The sequence below is a fragment of the Erpetoichthys calabaricus genome, chromosome 2 (genome assembly GCF_900747795.2).
Source record: "Erpetoichthys calabaricus chromosome 2, fErpCal1.3, whole genome shotgun sequence".
NCBI classification, from domain to species: Eukaryota; Metazoa; Chordata; class Cladistia; order Polypteriformes; family Polypteridae; genus Erpetoichthys; species Erpetoichthys calabaricus.
The window spans coordinates 272,842,577-272,860,859 of record NC_041395.2 but is presented as its reverse complement, the minus strand read 5'-3'; the positions used below and the strand labels follow the sequence as shown (position 1 = coordinate 272,860,859).

At 37.8% G+C, this 18,283-nt stretch overlaps 1 protein-coding gene across 2 annotated transcripts in view; it reads right to left on the bottom strand.

Annotated features, from left to right (window-relative positions):
* Positions 1–8,308: 8,308 nt before the first annotated feature.
* Positions 8,309–18,283, bottom strand: part of anxa11a (annexin A11a) — a 111,012-nt gene continuing 101,037 nt past the window's right edge. For both annotated transcript variants that reach the window (XM_028795544.2, XM_051923791.1), the window contains 5 exons: positions 18,188–18,281; positions 17,744–17,839; positions 14,509–14,567; positions 12,545–12,667; positions 8,309–8,723 (listed from right to left, as the gene is read on the bottom strand). In XM_028795544.2, coding sequence (XP_028651377.1) covers positions 8,664–8,723; positions 12,545–12,667; positions 14,509–14,567; positions 17,744–17,839; positions 18,188–18,281 — 432 coding nt within the window. In that variant the 3' untranslated portion in view covers positions 8,309–8,663. The remainder of the gene's footprint in view (positions 8,724–12,544; positions 12,668–14,508; positions 14,568–17,743; positions 17,840–18,187; positions 18,282–18,283) is intronic.

Below are 18,283 nucleotides of genomic sequence, written 5' to 3'. Positions count from 1 at the left end.
ATAAAAAAAGTTAAGATTTATTAACTTTATTAAGTTCATTTCTGAAAATACTACAGATCGCATGCCTAATATTTGTTTCTGGATTTCTAACAAACATCTAAGTTTAATTGGTTAATAATAATAATTCTTTGCATTTATATGGCACTTTTCTCACTACTCAGAGCGCTCAGCAATTGCAGGTTAAGGGCCTTGCTCAAGGGCCCAACAGAGAAGAGTCCCTTTTGGCATTTTACGGGATTCGAACCGGCAACCTTCCGATTGCAGATCCCTAGCCTCAGAGCCACCGATATGGTTCTGAGAAAATAACCATTTCTCATTGCTTTGCATGTTTAACACCCCAGCCTTGCAAATTTATGAAAGTTTAATAAATAGAATGAAAACTTCACACAGACAGTCTCTTTGTTAGTGTTAGCTTTTACTGAAATATACCTGTATCCTCCCACATTCAAACATATTTAATACGAAATATTTAAAACTGAATTATTAGTTCTGAAGTCAGCTCTTGCTCCACTAGTTACAGACTTGAACCCCTTCTTCCTAAAAACTGTACCAGGTATCAGATTTGCATTTCTTTTAGGGGGGCTGCTCAACTTCACCTTACCTGGTGTAACTCAATTGATTTCCTGCTTCAGTTTCCCAGCATTGCAGCTCAGCCTAAAATCTTCATCTCTCAAGTCTTCAGTTCGGGGTTCATACCTGGTGGCACGCCAGCGGCTTCTCTTGACACGGAGTAACAACGTCTCTGTTTGAAAGGCTCCCTTGGATTGCCAAGTTAAAACCTAGAATAGAAACACTACAAACTATGACACCCGCACTTGTACTCAACTCTTAAGCATTTGTGAGGTAAACTTTGCACTTCGCCTAAAAGTCAATAAAATGCGCTGTAGAAATACTACTTGCATTACCTGCTTACAATGCAATTATTCTGTCCCACCCTCTTTAGTGACCATAGGCTTTGTCCACACTGCTAAGTTTTACATTTAAAAATGACATTTCTAAACTAAAACGATCTTTGTCCATGCAAGCATTTTCACATCATTTACAAAAATATCTCTGTCCATGTTAAAGTGGCCAAAAACACATAAAGTAACCATTCCACTACACTGGGTATGCATGCATCGGTGGAAAAATCCTTGAAGAGAAGGGAACACTGCTGGTCACGGGATTTAGTACAAAACTGTAGCTTTTGTTAAATTATTTGCCTTTTGCACATGTATGCAGCATTAAAACTGTAGAAAACGCGATTTAGATACATACGGTAAAGGAAAGCAACACAACAAGTGCCATGGAAAGTAACTCTTCTCTGCCCACTATGTGGGAATATGCATTTCTTCTGTGAAGGGTGTCCAATCAGTGAATGAGACATGATAAGCTGGATCCAATCAGGGAAGAGCTGCATAATAAGCACAAACCAATCAAGAGTGCAAGTCTGCATTTTCAAAGATTCATTTTGAGCCATCCACATTACAATGCTGAGGCTGCATTTTCAGAGTGTACACTTCTGGAAAGTATTTTTAAAAGTCTCCTTTTTCAATGGTTGAAGACACCAGGGTAGTGTAAGTGAAAGGCAAAAAATCGAAATGTATTAGTGTGAATGGGGACTTAGCTGTATCCACTAATTCCCATCCTACTGAACAAACAAATCACATAAGGGGTGACAGTTCCAAGCTAGGATTACACGGTTTTCTTCCTTTCCAAGGACTCTCCTGTGCATTCCGGGGAAACTTTGGGAACGAAGTTTATCTCAAATTAAACCTAACCATACTTGAGGTGATAGATAAGGCCAAAAGCACATCATGATCTACAAACAGCAGCACCTTTACACCCACCATTGTTTCTCTGTCTGGATATCCCACCACAGACGTTCACAAACAGGAAAAGCCCTGTTAATTTTCCATGCCTATGCACAATAAATTCGATTCTGCGTGAAGAATTTGAACACAAGAATCAAACACATGTATAGCTGTCCTGGAACCTGCACAGACACAAGATCAGGCTATGCCCCGTGGTACATGGTACACCTTTTAGAATCTATAAAATGACTGATTAGTATACCTTACATCTCATAAATAAACTTCAGTACAATGAAAATCTTATTCTACAAGTCCTCCAACAATAAACCAGATTACACAACAATAAACTAAAAACACTCCGGTGAAAACAAAATGCAAAAGCAAACAGAAGTAAGAATCCTTGTGAAAATAAATAAAAGATTCAGTGTAAGCTCGGCAGGTAGGTGGTCTCAAGATATAAGACATAAGCTAGCCTGCAGAGCTGAGGCGAGGGGCAGGGGATGGGTTCTCTTTACAAGCCTGATGGCATAGCAGCCCTGTTGTTCTCGCTGCTGTGCTCTTGTAGCATCTCCCTGATGGTAGCAGTATGAACAGTTCATGTCGTGGGTAGATGGTGTCCTGTCAACTCTGGTGTTATGGATGTACACTAACTAGTGCAGGGAGTGCTGTTCCAATGATAGTTTGCGCCGATTTTACCACCTGTTGTAGAGCCTTGCAGTCCTGTGATGGAGTAGGTGAGGATACTCTCAACTGTGCATCTTTAGAAGTTGCTTAGGATAGTCCTTGGCCTACCAATCTTTCTTAGCCTTCTCAGAAAATACAAACTCTGCTGGGCTTTCCTCACCAGGTCTGTGACTTGATAGGTCCAAGTGAGATCCTCAGAGATATTAATGCCAAGAAATTTAAATGTGGCCACTCTCTCCACCTCAGTCACTCCAATGTACAGTGGTGGGTGCTGATCTCTCTTCTTCCGTTTGTCAATAATCATCTGTTTTGTTTTGCTGGTGTTAATGAGATTACTGTTGTGATATGTGGCTGGCCGTTCATCCCGGCCAATACCCCCAGGCCCCAGGTGGAGCCCTTTCTGCAGCATGGAGGTACCCCGAATGCCAGCAGGGAATTCTGGGCAATGCAGTTTTTATCCCCAACCGTGCTGGATGCCATGGGGGCCGCTGCAGGGAGGAACAAGGATTATTTGCCCTACGCCCCAGAAGTATATTCAAGTCACATGGACAGGAGGAATGGCGTGCTTCCGGGGTGAAAAAGAAAGGATTTTTATCTGACCCGGAAGTGTTCCAGGTCACATGGACAGAGAGGGTGAAACGCTTCTGGGTCAAGGACTATAAAAAGGACAGTGAAACAGCAGAGCGTGGAGCTGAGCTGGGTGGAAGGGTGGCAACGCGTCTGGGAGTGGAGGATTGTTTATTGATTAGTGATTGTATTGATTTATTATACAAGTATTGTGGTGTGTAGGTGCTTTGTGCACTTTATTATTGTCCAAATAAATAATTATTGGACTTTTACCTGGTGTCTGAAGAGTGGTCAGAGGGTTCAAGGGGTCGGGAGGACTACAAACTGTCACACTGTCCTGACACTACTTCACAAGGCCAGCCACCTCTCTCCTGTATGCAGACTCATCAACCCCAGAAATCAGTCCAATGACGGTGGTATCGTCTGCAAATTTAAAAATACTTGTGTTATGCTGGGAAGCGACACAGTCGTGGGTAAAGAGTGTATACAGCATGGGACTCAAAACACTTCCTTGTGGGGTTTCTGTATTTATGATTGTTTTTGAAAATGTTGTTCTCCAGCCTGACTGACTGGGGAATGCCTGTTAAAAAGTCCATGACCCAGTTGCAGAGAGTAGATGGCACACCTAGAGTTGAGAGCTTGTTGGTAAATTAGAATGTATGTAAAGAGGGGGGAAACAAAAGGATGGTCTACTATGTCACAGCCAGAACTAATCTAAATTGCTCAACTTCATTCTGTGGTCAAACCATTCACCTAAAACTGCCCCCGGTACACAGGGAGGTTAAGCAACATGAAAAGATGTCCATAACAAGGTACGGTCTCAAAGCTGAAAAGGTGCATTATCACATTCAAAGATATATAAATGGCTTTTTCCTGTAAAAGCATGTAAATATTTATACTTTTAAGGCCAATTAAGAGGCAGAATGGAGGAGAAATGGCCAAAGGTTTGGAAGTCAAGGAAGTGCTGCATTGGAGACACCAGGATATGTTTAGAATCCCAACATAGACAGGGACACTTGTAAGTCTGTGCAGGCCCATAAAGGTGACCCAACCATCATAGTACACCTGTTTCATCATGGCACTCTCCTATTCCCCTTTATTTATACTCTTTATAACGCAGACCTGACCAAAATGTCCCAAATCCCATACTGTTACCACACTGTCAAGATTAACTGTTGTTGTAGTTCAGCACTTCTCCGGGCAATTATACAGAGTACCAGAACAGGAAGGAGAAAAAGTTACATATTTATTCATGTAATATAGACAGTATGTCGTCATCTTTAAATATTATAACTAGTGCCATAAACAAAAGCAAATACAATGTGGCTTTGCAAACCATACAACCCGAGTGGTGGATGTGTAGTTTCAGGAGGTGTATACACTTGTAGTTACATTTGATCCTCTCTGCTTAGCACTCTTTAGATCATCGTATGGCCTGTGCTCTTCTAAGCCAGCTCGCCATTTGACTGTATACAACTTTCTTCCTTAGCGGCCTGTCCCAGTAACATTTGCCACGGTCATAAATTTAAAACCGGTCTCTCATCCTCCAAGCATTCTCCCAGGTCAGGGATCACTCACACTGACACAATGTAAAGTGTCCCCGCACACCTGGCCCATTCCGGTCAACTCGTCCCCTCCCCATTACAGATGGCCAGAACACAGCTTTTAATGGAAATTCTTACCAGATCTAGTAAGTCGTAAATGTCCCAGAGCAACAATGCGCTCATACAGATTCTCTGCATTTTAAAAGTAGACACTGACATTTCTGGCTGTTTAAACACATTAAAATATTATAGACATTAATAATAATAAAAAACAACATCATTAGGCTATACACTGGATAATCTTTTCTATTACACATGTAAAAGCACAGCAAACTTCACAATACATTAAACTGCTCAACGGCTGGGTCTTTTGTTTATTTAAGCCAGGTTATCTAAATGGTACCGGGTGTCATAAATAAACTTAGCATTAATTTTTGATTAAAACTGCATTAAACTTGAGATGCCGTTATGTACACACACTCTACCCAAAGCCTTAATGTTCCGGCTTGGATGGAACTGAAAACAAAATCTGGTGAGAATTTGTCTTGTATGCTCTTCTGTATGCTCCAGTCATTATTAATTATCGCCAACTTACAAATACTCAGATTGAGCTTCACTCACTGAAAATATGAAGCCAATGCAGACAACACTTTAAGGAACAAGATTCTTCTGTGTGCTGCTCCATTACAGGATAACTTTGCATTTGAGCCTTTCCTCAATTATGAAGTATTAAGTAAATCTTAAGGGTGATTTATACTTCTGCACTGAGTAGAGCCCGCTCAACCTACAAGTGTAGCCACGGTGTAGCTCGACACACATCATGTCGATGTGGGCCCTACACAAACCCCTACGACTCCAATTGGTTAGTTTGGGAACTACATATTTCCTGAAACATGTTTCTGTTTGTGTTCAACTATTCTGAAATAAACATGGAGTCGATTGAGAAAAGAACTGTCCAAGTAGTTACAAAGTTTACAGTACGTTCAGTACTGTGCAAAAGTTTTAGGCAGGTGTGAAAAAATGCTGTAAACAAAGAATGCTTTCAGAAATATAAATAATTATTGTTGTTATCAATTTACAAAATGCAAAGTGAGCGAACAAAAGAAAAATCTAAATCAAATCAATATTTGGTGTTACTACCTTTTGCGTTCAAACCAGCACCAATTCTTATAGGTACACTTGCACAAAGTCAGGGATTTTGTAGGATTATAGCCAGGCGTATGATCAACCAATTATACCAAACAGGTGCTAATGATCATCAATGTCACACGTAGGTTGAAACACAGTCATTAACTGAAACAGAAATAGCTGTGTAGGAGGCTTAAAACTGGGTGAGGAACAGCCAAACTCTGCTACCAAGGTGAGGTTGTGGAAGACAGTTTCATGTTATGGCAAGATTGAGCACAGCAACAAGACACAAGGTAGTCATACTGCATCAGCAAGGTCTCTCCCAGACAAAGATTTCAAAGCAGACTGGGGTTTCAAGATGTGCTGTTCAAGCTCTTTTGAAGAAACACAAAGAAACGGACAACATTGAGGATCGTAGACGCAGTGGTCGGCCAAGGAAACTTAGTGCAGCAGATGAAAGACACATCAAGCTTATTACCCTTCAAAATCGGAAGATGTCCAGCAGTGCCATCAGCTCAGAACTGGCAGAAACCAGTGGGACCCAGGTACACCCATCTACTATCCGGAGAAGTCTGGCCAGAAGTGGTCTTCATGGAAGAGCTGCAGCCAAAAAGCCATACCTCCGACGTGGAAACAAGGCCAAGCGACTCAAGTATGCACGAAAACATAGGAACTGGGGTGCAGAAAAATGGCAGCAGGTACTCTGGACTGATGAGTCAAAATTTGAAATATTTGGCTGTAGCAGAAGGCAGTTTGTTCGTCGAAGGGCTGGAGAGCGGTACAATAATGAGTGTCTGCAGGCAACAGTGAAGCATGGTGGAGGTTCCTTGAACGTTTGGGGCTGCATTTCTGCAAATGGAGTTGGAGATTTGGTCAGGATTAATGGTGTTCTCAATGCTGAGAAATACAGGCAATGCCATCAGGGAGGCGTATGATTGGCCCCAAATTTATTCTGCAGCAGGACAACGACCCCAAACATACAGCCAAAGTCATTAAGAACTATCTTCACCGTAAAGAAGAACAAGAAGTCCTGGAAGTGATGTTATAGCCCCCACAGAACCCTGATCTCAACATCATCAAGTGTGTCTGGGATTACATGAAGAGACCGAAGGATGTGAGGAAGCCTACATCCACAGAAGATCTGTGGTTAGTTCTCCAAGATGTTTGGAACAACAAACCAGCCGAGTTCCTTCAAAAACTGTGTGCAAGTGTACCTAGAAGAATTGATGCTGTTTTGAAGGCAAAGGGTGGTCATACCAAATATTGATTTGATTTAGATTTCTCTTTTGTTCATTCACTGCATTTTGCTGATTGCTGAAAATAAATGATTAACACTTCCATTTTTGAAAGCATTCTTTGTTTACAGCATTTTTTCACACCTGCCTAAAACTTTTGCACAGTACTGTATATTGTATCTCATCAAAGTACTACAAAGACATTCAGATGGCGGCCAATTTGTGGCATGAAGTAACAGCTAACATCGGTTTGGAAGTCAGTGAATGTATGATAAAGTGGAAAAATCTGAGAGACAAATATGTTCACCTATGGAGGAAAATGTGAAGCAAAATGAGCAATGAACCTGGAGGGCAAACACTGTCTGCATTTTAATGGATCATTCGCTTTTCTTGTATGCTACAAAAGCCACCAACTAGAGTTTGGGTTTGTGTGTGCAGTTTTCTGCAATGTGAAAGTATAAACTGCTTTCGACGGCATTGGCTTAATAGAGAAGTATAAATCAGCCTTTAAAAGATACTAGACCTCTCAGCCTTCGTAGATCTTTATACTGATAATGTATTTGCACCCTCTGATCAACTCTGTAATAAAATATGGAATTCCTTCAACGATTTCTCCTTTGTGCTACTTCTCTTAATTTTTATGAACAAGTTAGGAACTTTTTTTTTCCTTTTACAATATTTCCCTAATCCACAATCGATGCTCACACTTGAAAATATTTTACCTAGTAAGGAGAACAACACTGACAGCATTTCCAGACTTTATCAACTATTACCACAGTGCCCACTGCTAGCCCATCTTTGGCAATTCTGGAAAACAGACCTCTCTATCAATATCTCAGGCAAGGTTTTGAATTAAATAATTCACAACATAATAAAAGATATTATCTAAAACTAAAATATTGTATTTTTCCTTGCATGGAAATGTACAGATCATCTTTAGATTTTGGAAAGATTTTATTCTTCTTCTTCTAAAATACTCCTGCTGGGCTCGTGTCTGTGGTTTTAATCAATAAGAGGTTACAACACGATTACCAATTAGCAGACTATTTTGGCAGAGGATGGGGTTTTACTGTGGTTTATGATTACAAATATTGTTTTGGGAAAAAAAAATCAAATTGATTTCATTTCTGATTGAAAAGACTTCAGAGCTCTACATTTTCTTTCACTGGAACATTTGTTTGATTGTTGTAACAATGTACATATTTTTGAACAAATAAAATGTCCAATTTAATAATATATAAAAAGACATAAAAAGTAAGTACTTTATAAAATGTACACATTTGCAATGCTGTATTTTGGAACGATTTCTAAGTGTGAATGGTTGGTCGCCAAAAAAATGAAAAAGGAAAAAAAAAAGTTATGGTAAATATATACTTTATTTTAGAAGCAAGACTATTACAAATATTCCATTGAAAACATGTTCTGGTTGATTGGTTACATTTGGCAATCCATGGAGTATATCAAAATGCTCGGTGGAAACAACCAATCGCTTCCACACTACATACAGTGCAATATAGAAAGTGTGCTAAGTAAGTCTAGAAAGACAGGAAAAAGACCTCATAATGTCACAAACACAGCTTAGTGTGTTAAGATTTGTGTCATTAAAAAAAAAACATGCAACTGTATAAACTACTTATGTGCAGAGTGGCCAGCAAGGAAGGCTAAAAACGTTAGAAGCATTTCCCCATTCAGTCTGCTGTGATTTACTTCTTCTAATCATTTCCACCGCATAGCTTCAGTAAGATCTTCCTGTAATCGCCAGAAGTGTCACCCTAGCAAGGGGAAGGAAAAAAAAATTTTTTTATTGATATTGAACTTATTAAACAAATGCACTCATCCAAAATACATAAATGTTTATTTATAAGCTACTCAATAGAAAAATCAAGAGCTGATGGCTTTAAGAAAAAACTTATTTTGCTAACATTTTGCAGAATGCTTGAATAGAATCTTAAAATTCACAAGGCTATATGCTTTGTAATCTCATTGCATTTTCACTACGTTTATCATTCAACGTCTCCAAGTCGCACACCTCTGTACCAGCCTCCACATCTCTTCTTTTCTTTTATCTTCTTCCACAGTGTGTTCTTTTTTTATTATTAGAAGTATCTGAACTCCGCCCGTACAGCAGGCAGTCACAGCACTGGGCACTCCCTTAACAATGCCTGTAAATTTCAATGCTTAGAAACCACTTTGCTTTTTCTAGCAGAGACAGTGACAGACATCGGAGGGATTGGGGTTTATAAAGCTTAGGCTGAAAGAAAAAGCTTGGAAATGAAGTAATCAACACTCATTCAGTGAGTGAAGTGAAAGCTAAATGATGCCTGCAAAGGGGGCATGGTGACACAAATTGATCCCTGGATTATGGTCAACAAAATGTTGAAATTTAATTATAGTTTTGTAATGATAACCTCAATGGCCTAAGAAGGTTTATAATGCTTTTACACTTCACGTCACCTCCCTTTCAGTTTCTAAAGTGCTTTGCAGTTTTACAATGGCGAGATACACGGGCCATTCTAATCAAGAAAGGCTTAGAAGCTGAACAGTTTAATTTGTTTGTTCAAAACCTCTTCAATACCAAAGCTTTCTTTTCCGAGGTTTACATTCACCACTGAGGCCACAATAATAGTTAGCTCGTGGAATGATGAAAAAAATGAATGGGAACTCTATACAAGTTTAGAAAGACAGATATTATAAAATCTGAAACGCACAAACTCAAACATGTTAAGACACTATAAATGGAATAAGGCTGTTGCTCAATCCACAAGTCTGGAGTATCACCAAAAATTTCCATGATAATGAAACAAAATTCTTTGCAATTGTAATGGCCATGTTTACAGTACTACCTACATTTAACTCACAGCTGACTAGCGTTTGTGATGTAACTGCTGATAAATGACAACTTAAGAACAGGTAATTCTCTGCTTTTTAAAATAAAAACAGTTGTATTTTAATCTCAGCCTCATCAACAAACTTGGGAATTCCTTCAGTTCATCTGGATTTACGCAGTGTGTAGTGGCTAAGGCCGAGGGCTTGAAATCCCAAGGCTGTTGGTCCAGTCCTCCCTTTGCCTTACTGCACAACTCTGAGCAAGTCAAGTAACCTGCCTGTTCTTTAACCGTAAAAACATTTGTAATTAGTTGTTTTGTGCCCTTTTCTTGTAAGTTGCTTTGAAGGATTTGAGTGATTTGAAAGAGCCAGTTAACACATTTTCATTGATTAAATATTTTAAAAACATTCAGTAATATAAAGTAACTGTGATAATAGAATGCAGTTCTTTGAATTAGAAGACTGCATTAAATATATGATTTTTAATAGCACTTTACAACACTGTGTAGTTAAAAACACAGCCCAAATGTGTCTGTGGTGTCTCAGTAGCTTTCAGACAGCAGAATCCACTTCAAGTGATGTAAAACTGGCATTGATGGATGTCCCATTAACCTAGCCACCGGGGATGCACAAACCAGTGTTTCTTCATGCCTGTCCCAAGCCCAGATAAATGGGGAAGGTTACGTCAGGAAGGGCATCTGGTGTAAAATTTTGCCAGATCAATATAGAGACAACAATACAGATTTCCAAACTGGATTGGTCAAGGCTGGGTTTAACAATGGCTGCCACTAGTACTGTTAACTAACAGGTTGCTGGGGGAAACTGGGCTATTGTTGGCTGGAGGAGAAGAACAGGGGGCAGGTTAGGTGAGTGAGGGTAGGAACATTGAATGTTGGCAGTATGGGGGGCAGGTTAGGTGAGTGAGGGTAGGAACATTGAATGTTGGCAGTATGGGGGGCAGGTTAGGTGAGTGAGGGTAGGAACATTGAATGTTGGCAGTATGGGGGGCAGGTTAGGTGAGTGAGGGTAGGAACATTGAATGTTGGCAGTATGACTAGTTAATTAAAGGGAGAGAGTTAGCCGATATGGTGGAGAGAAGGAAGGTTGATATACTGTGCGTGCAAGAGACCAGATATAAGGGGAGTAAGGCCTGGTGTTATTTGGAGGCAGGTTCAAATTGTTCTACCATGGTGTGGATGGGAGTAGAAATGTTAGGGGTATCCTGAAGAACAGTATGTCAAGAATGTTTTGGATATGCAAAGAATGTCGGACAGATTGCTGAATATGAAACTGGAAATTGAAGGTGTGATAATGTTATTAGCGAATATGCCTCTCAAGTTTGGTGTGTGATGGATGAGAAAGAAGATTTCTAGAGTAAGTTGGACAAAATGGTGGAGAGCGTACCCAGAGGAGAGAGTGGTGATTGGAGCAGATTTCAATGGACATGTTGGTGAAGAGAACAGAGGGGATGAGAAGGTGATGGGTAGGTATGGTGTCAAGGAGAGGAATGAAGAAGGTCAGATGGAGTGGATTTTTCAAAAAGGATGGGCATTGCTGTGATGAATATGTATTTTAAGAAGAGGAAGGAATACAGATTGATGTACAAGAGTGGAGGTAGATACACACGGGTGGATTATGTACTATGCAGGATGATCATTAATGGAGGAGATATACAGTTCACTCTACTTGAGATACTGTAACAAAAAACTGAGGTATAAGTGCGCCAACTTCCAACGAAATTGGTTCACTGGGAGCCAAATTGTTTCATCCGGATGGAAAGACAGACTGACAGACATAGTGACCACAGTAGGTGCTTTTTCATTATATGTGAAAAAAACTAATATAAAATAATAATCTTTGAGCAAAAAATAAATAAATAAAATAAAAAGCTGAAGCACAGGGGCTTCTTACCATTGACAACAGAGGCTTTAAACTATAAAAGTTTTTTTGAATATTATGAAGAGAATATTCTTATTTTACAAAAGAAATTTATGGAGGCATCATTTTCTTTCATGTACGGTTATGTCTGCCCTCAAATTAAACTGAGCTAACCAACAAATATATTGCATATAAATTCAAATTTTACCCAGTAAGACAGAATATTAAACATCATAGATACAGTTTTGTTTCCTCCATATGGATCTGCTGCTGAATGTAACAGCTGTGCACTCTATAAGGGGTACTAAACTGGCCTTCATCCTTAGCCATGCCTACAGTGCATAACTCAAACTTTTTTTTTTTTTTTTAGAGATTTAAATAGAATGTTCCAGCCAAAAGTTAGAGTATGGGAGTAATTTCATATATGCACAATAGTAGGCAAACAGATTCTAGTACCAACACATAAATACTCTGTTTCTTTGGCACAGCTGGCAGCAATGGGCACAACCCAGGCTTATAACATTAGCATCCACTCAGTATGATATAAGTGTATCTCTTGTCAAGTGCCATACCATTTTCTAAGCCTGCTTAATCCTGAGCAGGATCACATGGGGGCTATAGCCTAGCCCAGCATGCATAAGTCACAAGGCAGAAATCATCCCTGAAGAGGGTGCCAGTCCATTGCAGGGTGAACACATGCACACACAAGCAAACTCCACACAGAGAGGACCTGGGACATGATCCCTGGTCTCCTTACAGCAAGACAGTAGCGCTACCACTGTACCACCATGCCGCTCTTACTTGTCAAGCATGGAATGTAAACCTCCAAAACATAAATTATACAAGAAATTTACCTACGTTTAAGACTGCAATTTTAAATACAACTTACCGTAATGTCAGTGTACAAGGATTTTCCATACATTCTTTTGTATTCTTGTCTGATATCCAGCATGTCAACTTCAGAGCGAGAAACCATAATGCGAATCAGAGTTTTATCATCAGTTCCCAGTCCCTGGAAAATACATAACACTCTTTACAAGTTTTTACAGGATTATTAAAGCAACCTGAGACTGCTAGGAGGTGTCAAACACAGTCAGGAGGTGCAACCAGAGCGGGGCTTTGGGGACAGGTGGTTGTGGTGGTGAGGTAATGTGCAAGGAGACAGCTGTAGGATCAAACATGTAATCTTCCTTCAGGACACAAAGGAATACAGATGATGAACTATGTGCCTAATGTGAAAAAATGTAATTGGAGGAATGGCTGGCTGCCTAGAGAAGTTTGAGCCAAATAAACAATTACTGGGTGAGCTCAGGGAAGGCTGAAACCAGGCAAGGACTCTTTTAAACAAACATTAAAGTACAGGACAAGGCCCATGGCGTGGAAATGTGGGGCAGTGTTGTGAAAGAAAAAGCAGCCCTTAAAATCTAAGGAGTCTAGAGTAGGGATGGGAGATTAGACAAGTGCTTACTAGTGGTAGGAAACATGCCAGAGTCATGAGGTGAGTGGAGAGTGCTGTAGTGCTTGGGTATTTTAGGGATGGACAAGTGTGGGCTTTATAGGGAGGGAGAGGGAGTGGGAGAGATATTATGTATATGAAGAAATCTAAGCTAACCTTTCCTTTTAACAAACATTTATGCCAATTAAATGAAATGACTTTAACCCATCAGCTAGTTGATTCTGTATTGTTACATATTCAGACATGGTTGTTGCTTTTAGTGTGTAAAATGAAAGGAAAAAATATTGGTCACAGGTCGAGAATCTATATTAGATATACTAAACCTTTGTAAGATGATTTCTTTTCTTTTCCATTAATTCTTAATGACAAAAAATCTAATATATAATTCATGTCTCACAACTGTGCTCTGTTTAAATATTTTTTATAATATAATATATACTGGATTTATCCTGGAGAGTTTTTCCTTGGCTACTCCTGTTTCCTTGCACATCCCAAACACTTTCATATTGGGACTTCTAGACTGACCCCATATGAGTAAGAGTGAATGTGCTCAGTCTAATTCTGGCTTCTGAAAACACTGGGTTAGTCTTCAGCAGCCCTGTACTACAATAGAGCAGTTGTGAATATTACTCAAAATGCATTACAACACATTATACTAGTGCACAGTACGCAAATGTAAATGTTGTCTGGACCTTGAGTAAATAAACTAAATGACCGGCATGCAAATACGTGTGTGTGTGTGTGTGTGTGTGTGCGTGTGTGTGTACCCACCTGTTTAACCCCATTCCTAAGTATCTCACAGGTGCACCTCTACAGGGCAATGCTGGTTAAATGGTGGCGAATAAGGATAAAAATAAAAGCATGTCAAATGTTATAAGAACTAGCAAAAGATATAAACAAGCATACATTGTCAATTTTGTATTTATATAAGGCTGCAATGTGTATGGCAAGTACAAAACATCAGCATCTTTATAATCAATCAAGAAAAATACATGCATATTTATTTATACTCAATACTTAACATTACTAGGAAGCCTGTGAACTTAAGATTAGCTAGCTGTTTATTTTTGCTAATTTCTTACATTTCAATATGTCTAAGATGTTTGTAAATAAATGGAATAATTTGTAAACTAGTTATAGAACAAGAGAAATCAAAGACTACCAGCAATATCATCTTAATTTCTCTCGGTCTATTAACAGTATTGTCTTTATTATTCAGATTATGGCCCAAGGTACATTTTTTAGGCATCCAAGAAAGGGGAGCTGAAAGAGAGGCAAGAAACTGCATGTTTTACCTGAGCTGGAAACTCATAACATCTGACCTTAGAGGGAACTTGATTCTGCAATATTAAATTGGCTATCTGTATTAGTATACATTATTTATTGTAGATACGTACCTTCATGGACTTGTATAGTCTTTCAGCAAAGAAAGCAGGAGTGTTTTTTGTACATTTCACTAGAAAATATAAGGGTAAGTTTAGAATTGTATATTTTTTCATGGTTGTGCATGCATCAATTAGGAAAAAAAGACAACAGATAATGAAATGCATTGATATGAACTTAACATAGAAACATGGTTTTACATAAGTAGTTTCTGTTAACACAAAAAAAAAAAAAACAAGTTTGTTTGTCAGAAAGCAAAAATGCAATGTTGTCTGTGAAAAGCACTCTGAAAGTATACTGTTACTCAAAGGTTTACCAGAATAGGACATCGATCTTTGTAGGTATATTCTTTTTATTTGAAAAGAAATGGCAGATTTCAGATAAGACAAATGTAGTTTCTTCACAATTTGCTAATAAATAAATCATGCACACATCACACGGAATGAACACAAATGATAATATACAAAACCGATTTTGAATAAGGCTTCTGATTTTCAGAGACTTGTGTTCTAATTAAAATGCATACCAGTATGTGTAACTGAAAATTCAGTCCTGTTAGGAAATTTCCCTAATTAATGACACCAAAATAGTAAAAGTTAGCATCTGAATTAAGTAAGAGTATGGATATCTGAAGTCCCTATTGAAAAATATTTGTCTGCTTTCTCCATGCATCTGAAAAAATGGGAACAGACACAAATTGTACGTAAAGCAGGTGACTTCACAGACTTGCAGCCTGTGTGTCATGTATGCAAATAATATTTGTGTGCAAAAAGTATGCAAACATTATTTCGTCATGGTTAGCAGTCCAATTTACAAATACTGAGTGACTTTGAAGAAGGACTAATTCACATATTTCACAACACATCAATGTACTTGAATAAATTGCCAACGACAACTCTAGAGTCCACCAACTCTGACCTAGAGCATTTGTGAACTAGTACTAACGGTCCTGAATACCCATTTTTAATGAACTTGTAAAAATTACATTATACATCAGAATTATTTATGTTAGGTTATGGACATGTGTATATTTAGTTAAGTACCACAATTAACGGATAGCGATGGTAATTTACAGCACCAGACTGACTTCTGGTTTTGAATAAAGGCAAGTTTTTCCTCTTGGTACTCTGGTTTTCCTTCTACGTCCCAAAGTCATGTTATCTGCTGAATCCAAACTGAACAAGTCTGACTGAATATGGATGTATGCATGACTGGTCACTACAATGAATATAGCTGACATGCAATCTTTCATAGTGAGCACAATCATTTGTACGGGAAAATACTAAAATTTGCCATACTCATTAACAATTTTTAACAAAAAGAAAGATGACAGACAGATGGGAGTTTTGCTGGCAGAGGGACACACTTTTGTTGGATAAAACTGTAAATAAGGTAACAGGCCAGGCCACAAAAATGGAGGAAAAGAAATGTTTGAAAGTAACGACGACAATAAAAACAATGGGTACTTAATAGGCAATTTATCAAATGAGTAATGAGATCTAGCTTCGTGCATGGGAAAAGCACTATATAAATAAAATGTATTATAATATTACTTATTCATTTATAAATTAGTTCATCTTAAGCCATTTATATATAGTTATATATACAGTTGCAGAATACAACCAAACTGTTATATTGTACCTTAATATGTAATGCTTTATGTATTCCAAATACTATATCTGATGATCAGAAGCCCTATCTGTGAACAACACAAGACACAGTGAGTCTGGGTGGTTCTGCACCCTATACATTTTGTGATTCAAACAAACAATACAAGATTTCACAACTGAAAAAGAATGCTTGCACTACAAACAACTATTACCATAGACAGTAAAGCGGAATGCAATTGGAAAGAAAGAAAACACAGAAAAAATGACTTGTTAAATTATAACAAACAAAAGATTCATAGCAATTCATTTATAAAGAATAAAGAAAACCATACATTTCATTGTGTGTATTTAAAACCAACAAGTTCTTATTTATAACATTAGAAATGCTTTTTCTTTTGGCCCAAATAGAAATTCAGTACTGTTCTATAAATGTAGATATTCAAAAATGAATCCTAACCAAGCAAATTATTTATCAGAACTTTTACCATTCATATACACACCAACATATTAATACTGTGACATTTTCACATTTCCATTCATATTACATAGAACACTATACTTATCTGTAAAGAGATTTCTTCCAGTATGAATGAATTTCAAATCAGCTTGTACTTTCTGGATCTCAGACAGCAGACATGTTTTGAATATAAGCACACGTCTATACTGTTTTCACGTGTAGTTAATTCCTGCATCCTACCAGTCTAGTGTTCCCTATATGTGCTTCCCCCAACCTTTCACTGAATGTTTCAGAAAAACACTGTAGTTAAGTTAAAGATTCTAAGTGAGTGGCACTGTGATGAAACCTTCATCAAATCTGTAATAAACTCATCTACAGGTAAAGTAAACAGGTATTCTGCATAGTTAACATAGGTATTTTGCATCATCTTGGCTTAAATGCTATTTATTGATGGTTAAATTGACAAAAATGTGCCCCATGTATTTTTCCTATATTTTTGGTTAGAATCACTGTGTTCTGAAAATGAGTTTATTCCTAACAAAATTAATATACAGTAGGCTGGATCTATCACTGCTTCAAATCACTCTTTTTGTCAGTATTATCGACGCACAAAAATCTGTCATGAGCATTAAGTGTTTATTGTTGTTTTTTGTCCAAATGAGTTTGTGTAAGTCTTTGTAGCATCATCAGCAACAGTGATCACTGTGGCATTATTTATAGTATGGTGGTCTAATGGAAATCCAACCTTTTATAAATCGTTTTATTACAATTGTTCCTGACATCTTCCAATTGATTTTATTTGTTTAGAAAAGAGACAAGGGAAGCATGTATAGATGACAACAATCTAAAGAAGTGCAAACATACCATAAGTATAGTCAAGTGTCTGAGAGACTGGTCAGCCTATATATTGGTTCTTAAAGAGTCACACATATAAACTTGAAAGCAAACATATTTTTGTATAATGAACAAGGATATCATATACATTTGCAAGCTTTGGTTGTGGTATTGAAACACACACTATTTAAAATCATGTTAAAATTACAGCAGAAAAAAACAGCATTAAATTTTTATCATGTACAGGATAGTGAATAGTTCACTTTATGTTTATTACATAACAGAAACTACAAAAATCTAAAATATTTCACTTTAGTATAATTGGTAAGAATAAAAAGGTATTCTTACCAACTGCAAGCATTCCTTTCTCCAGATTTCCAGACATTTCTCTGCAAATGCTTTTCTCTATGTCTCTTCCACACATTTGCTGATACTCATGAAAAACTTGACACATACAAAAAATAAATATTAACAATTTAGTAATCTTCATTCCCTGCACATCTAAGTTACTAAATAACTACTAAATGCACATTTAAGGAACACATTAAAATCAATTTTTGATCTCTTGACCCAAACATATCTACTTATTAACTAAACCTAAGTTTCTGTCAAAATACTAATGTTTATCTAATAATTTTGAATTCTAATATTGACTTTTTGTAAAATGTTTTGAGATTGCTTATGTTATGAAATAGGAATACTCAATAATACTACATGTACAGCAACTAGAAAATCTAAATGCACTTAAAGCAACTATTGTTTCAGTTAGTAAACTGCAATTCCGGAATCTACCTGCTCTCAAGTGGGCTTTGCTCCTGGCACAAAGTATAGCATTAAATTTGGACTCATCTGTTCCCACTTTGTTCTCTCCAGCAGCATACAGAGCCT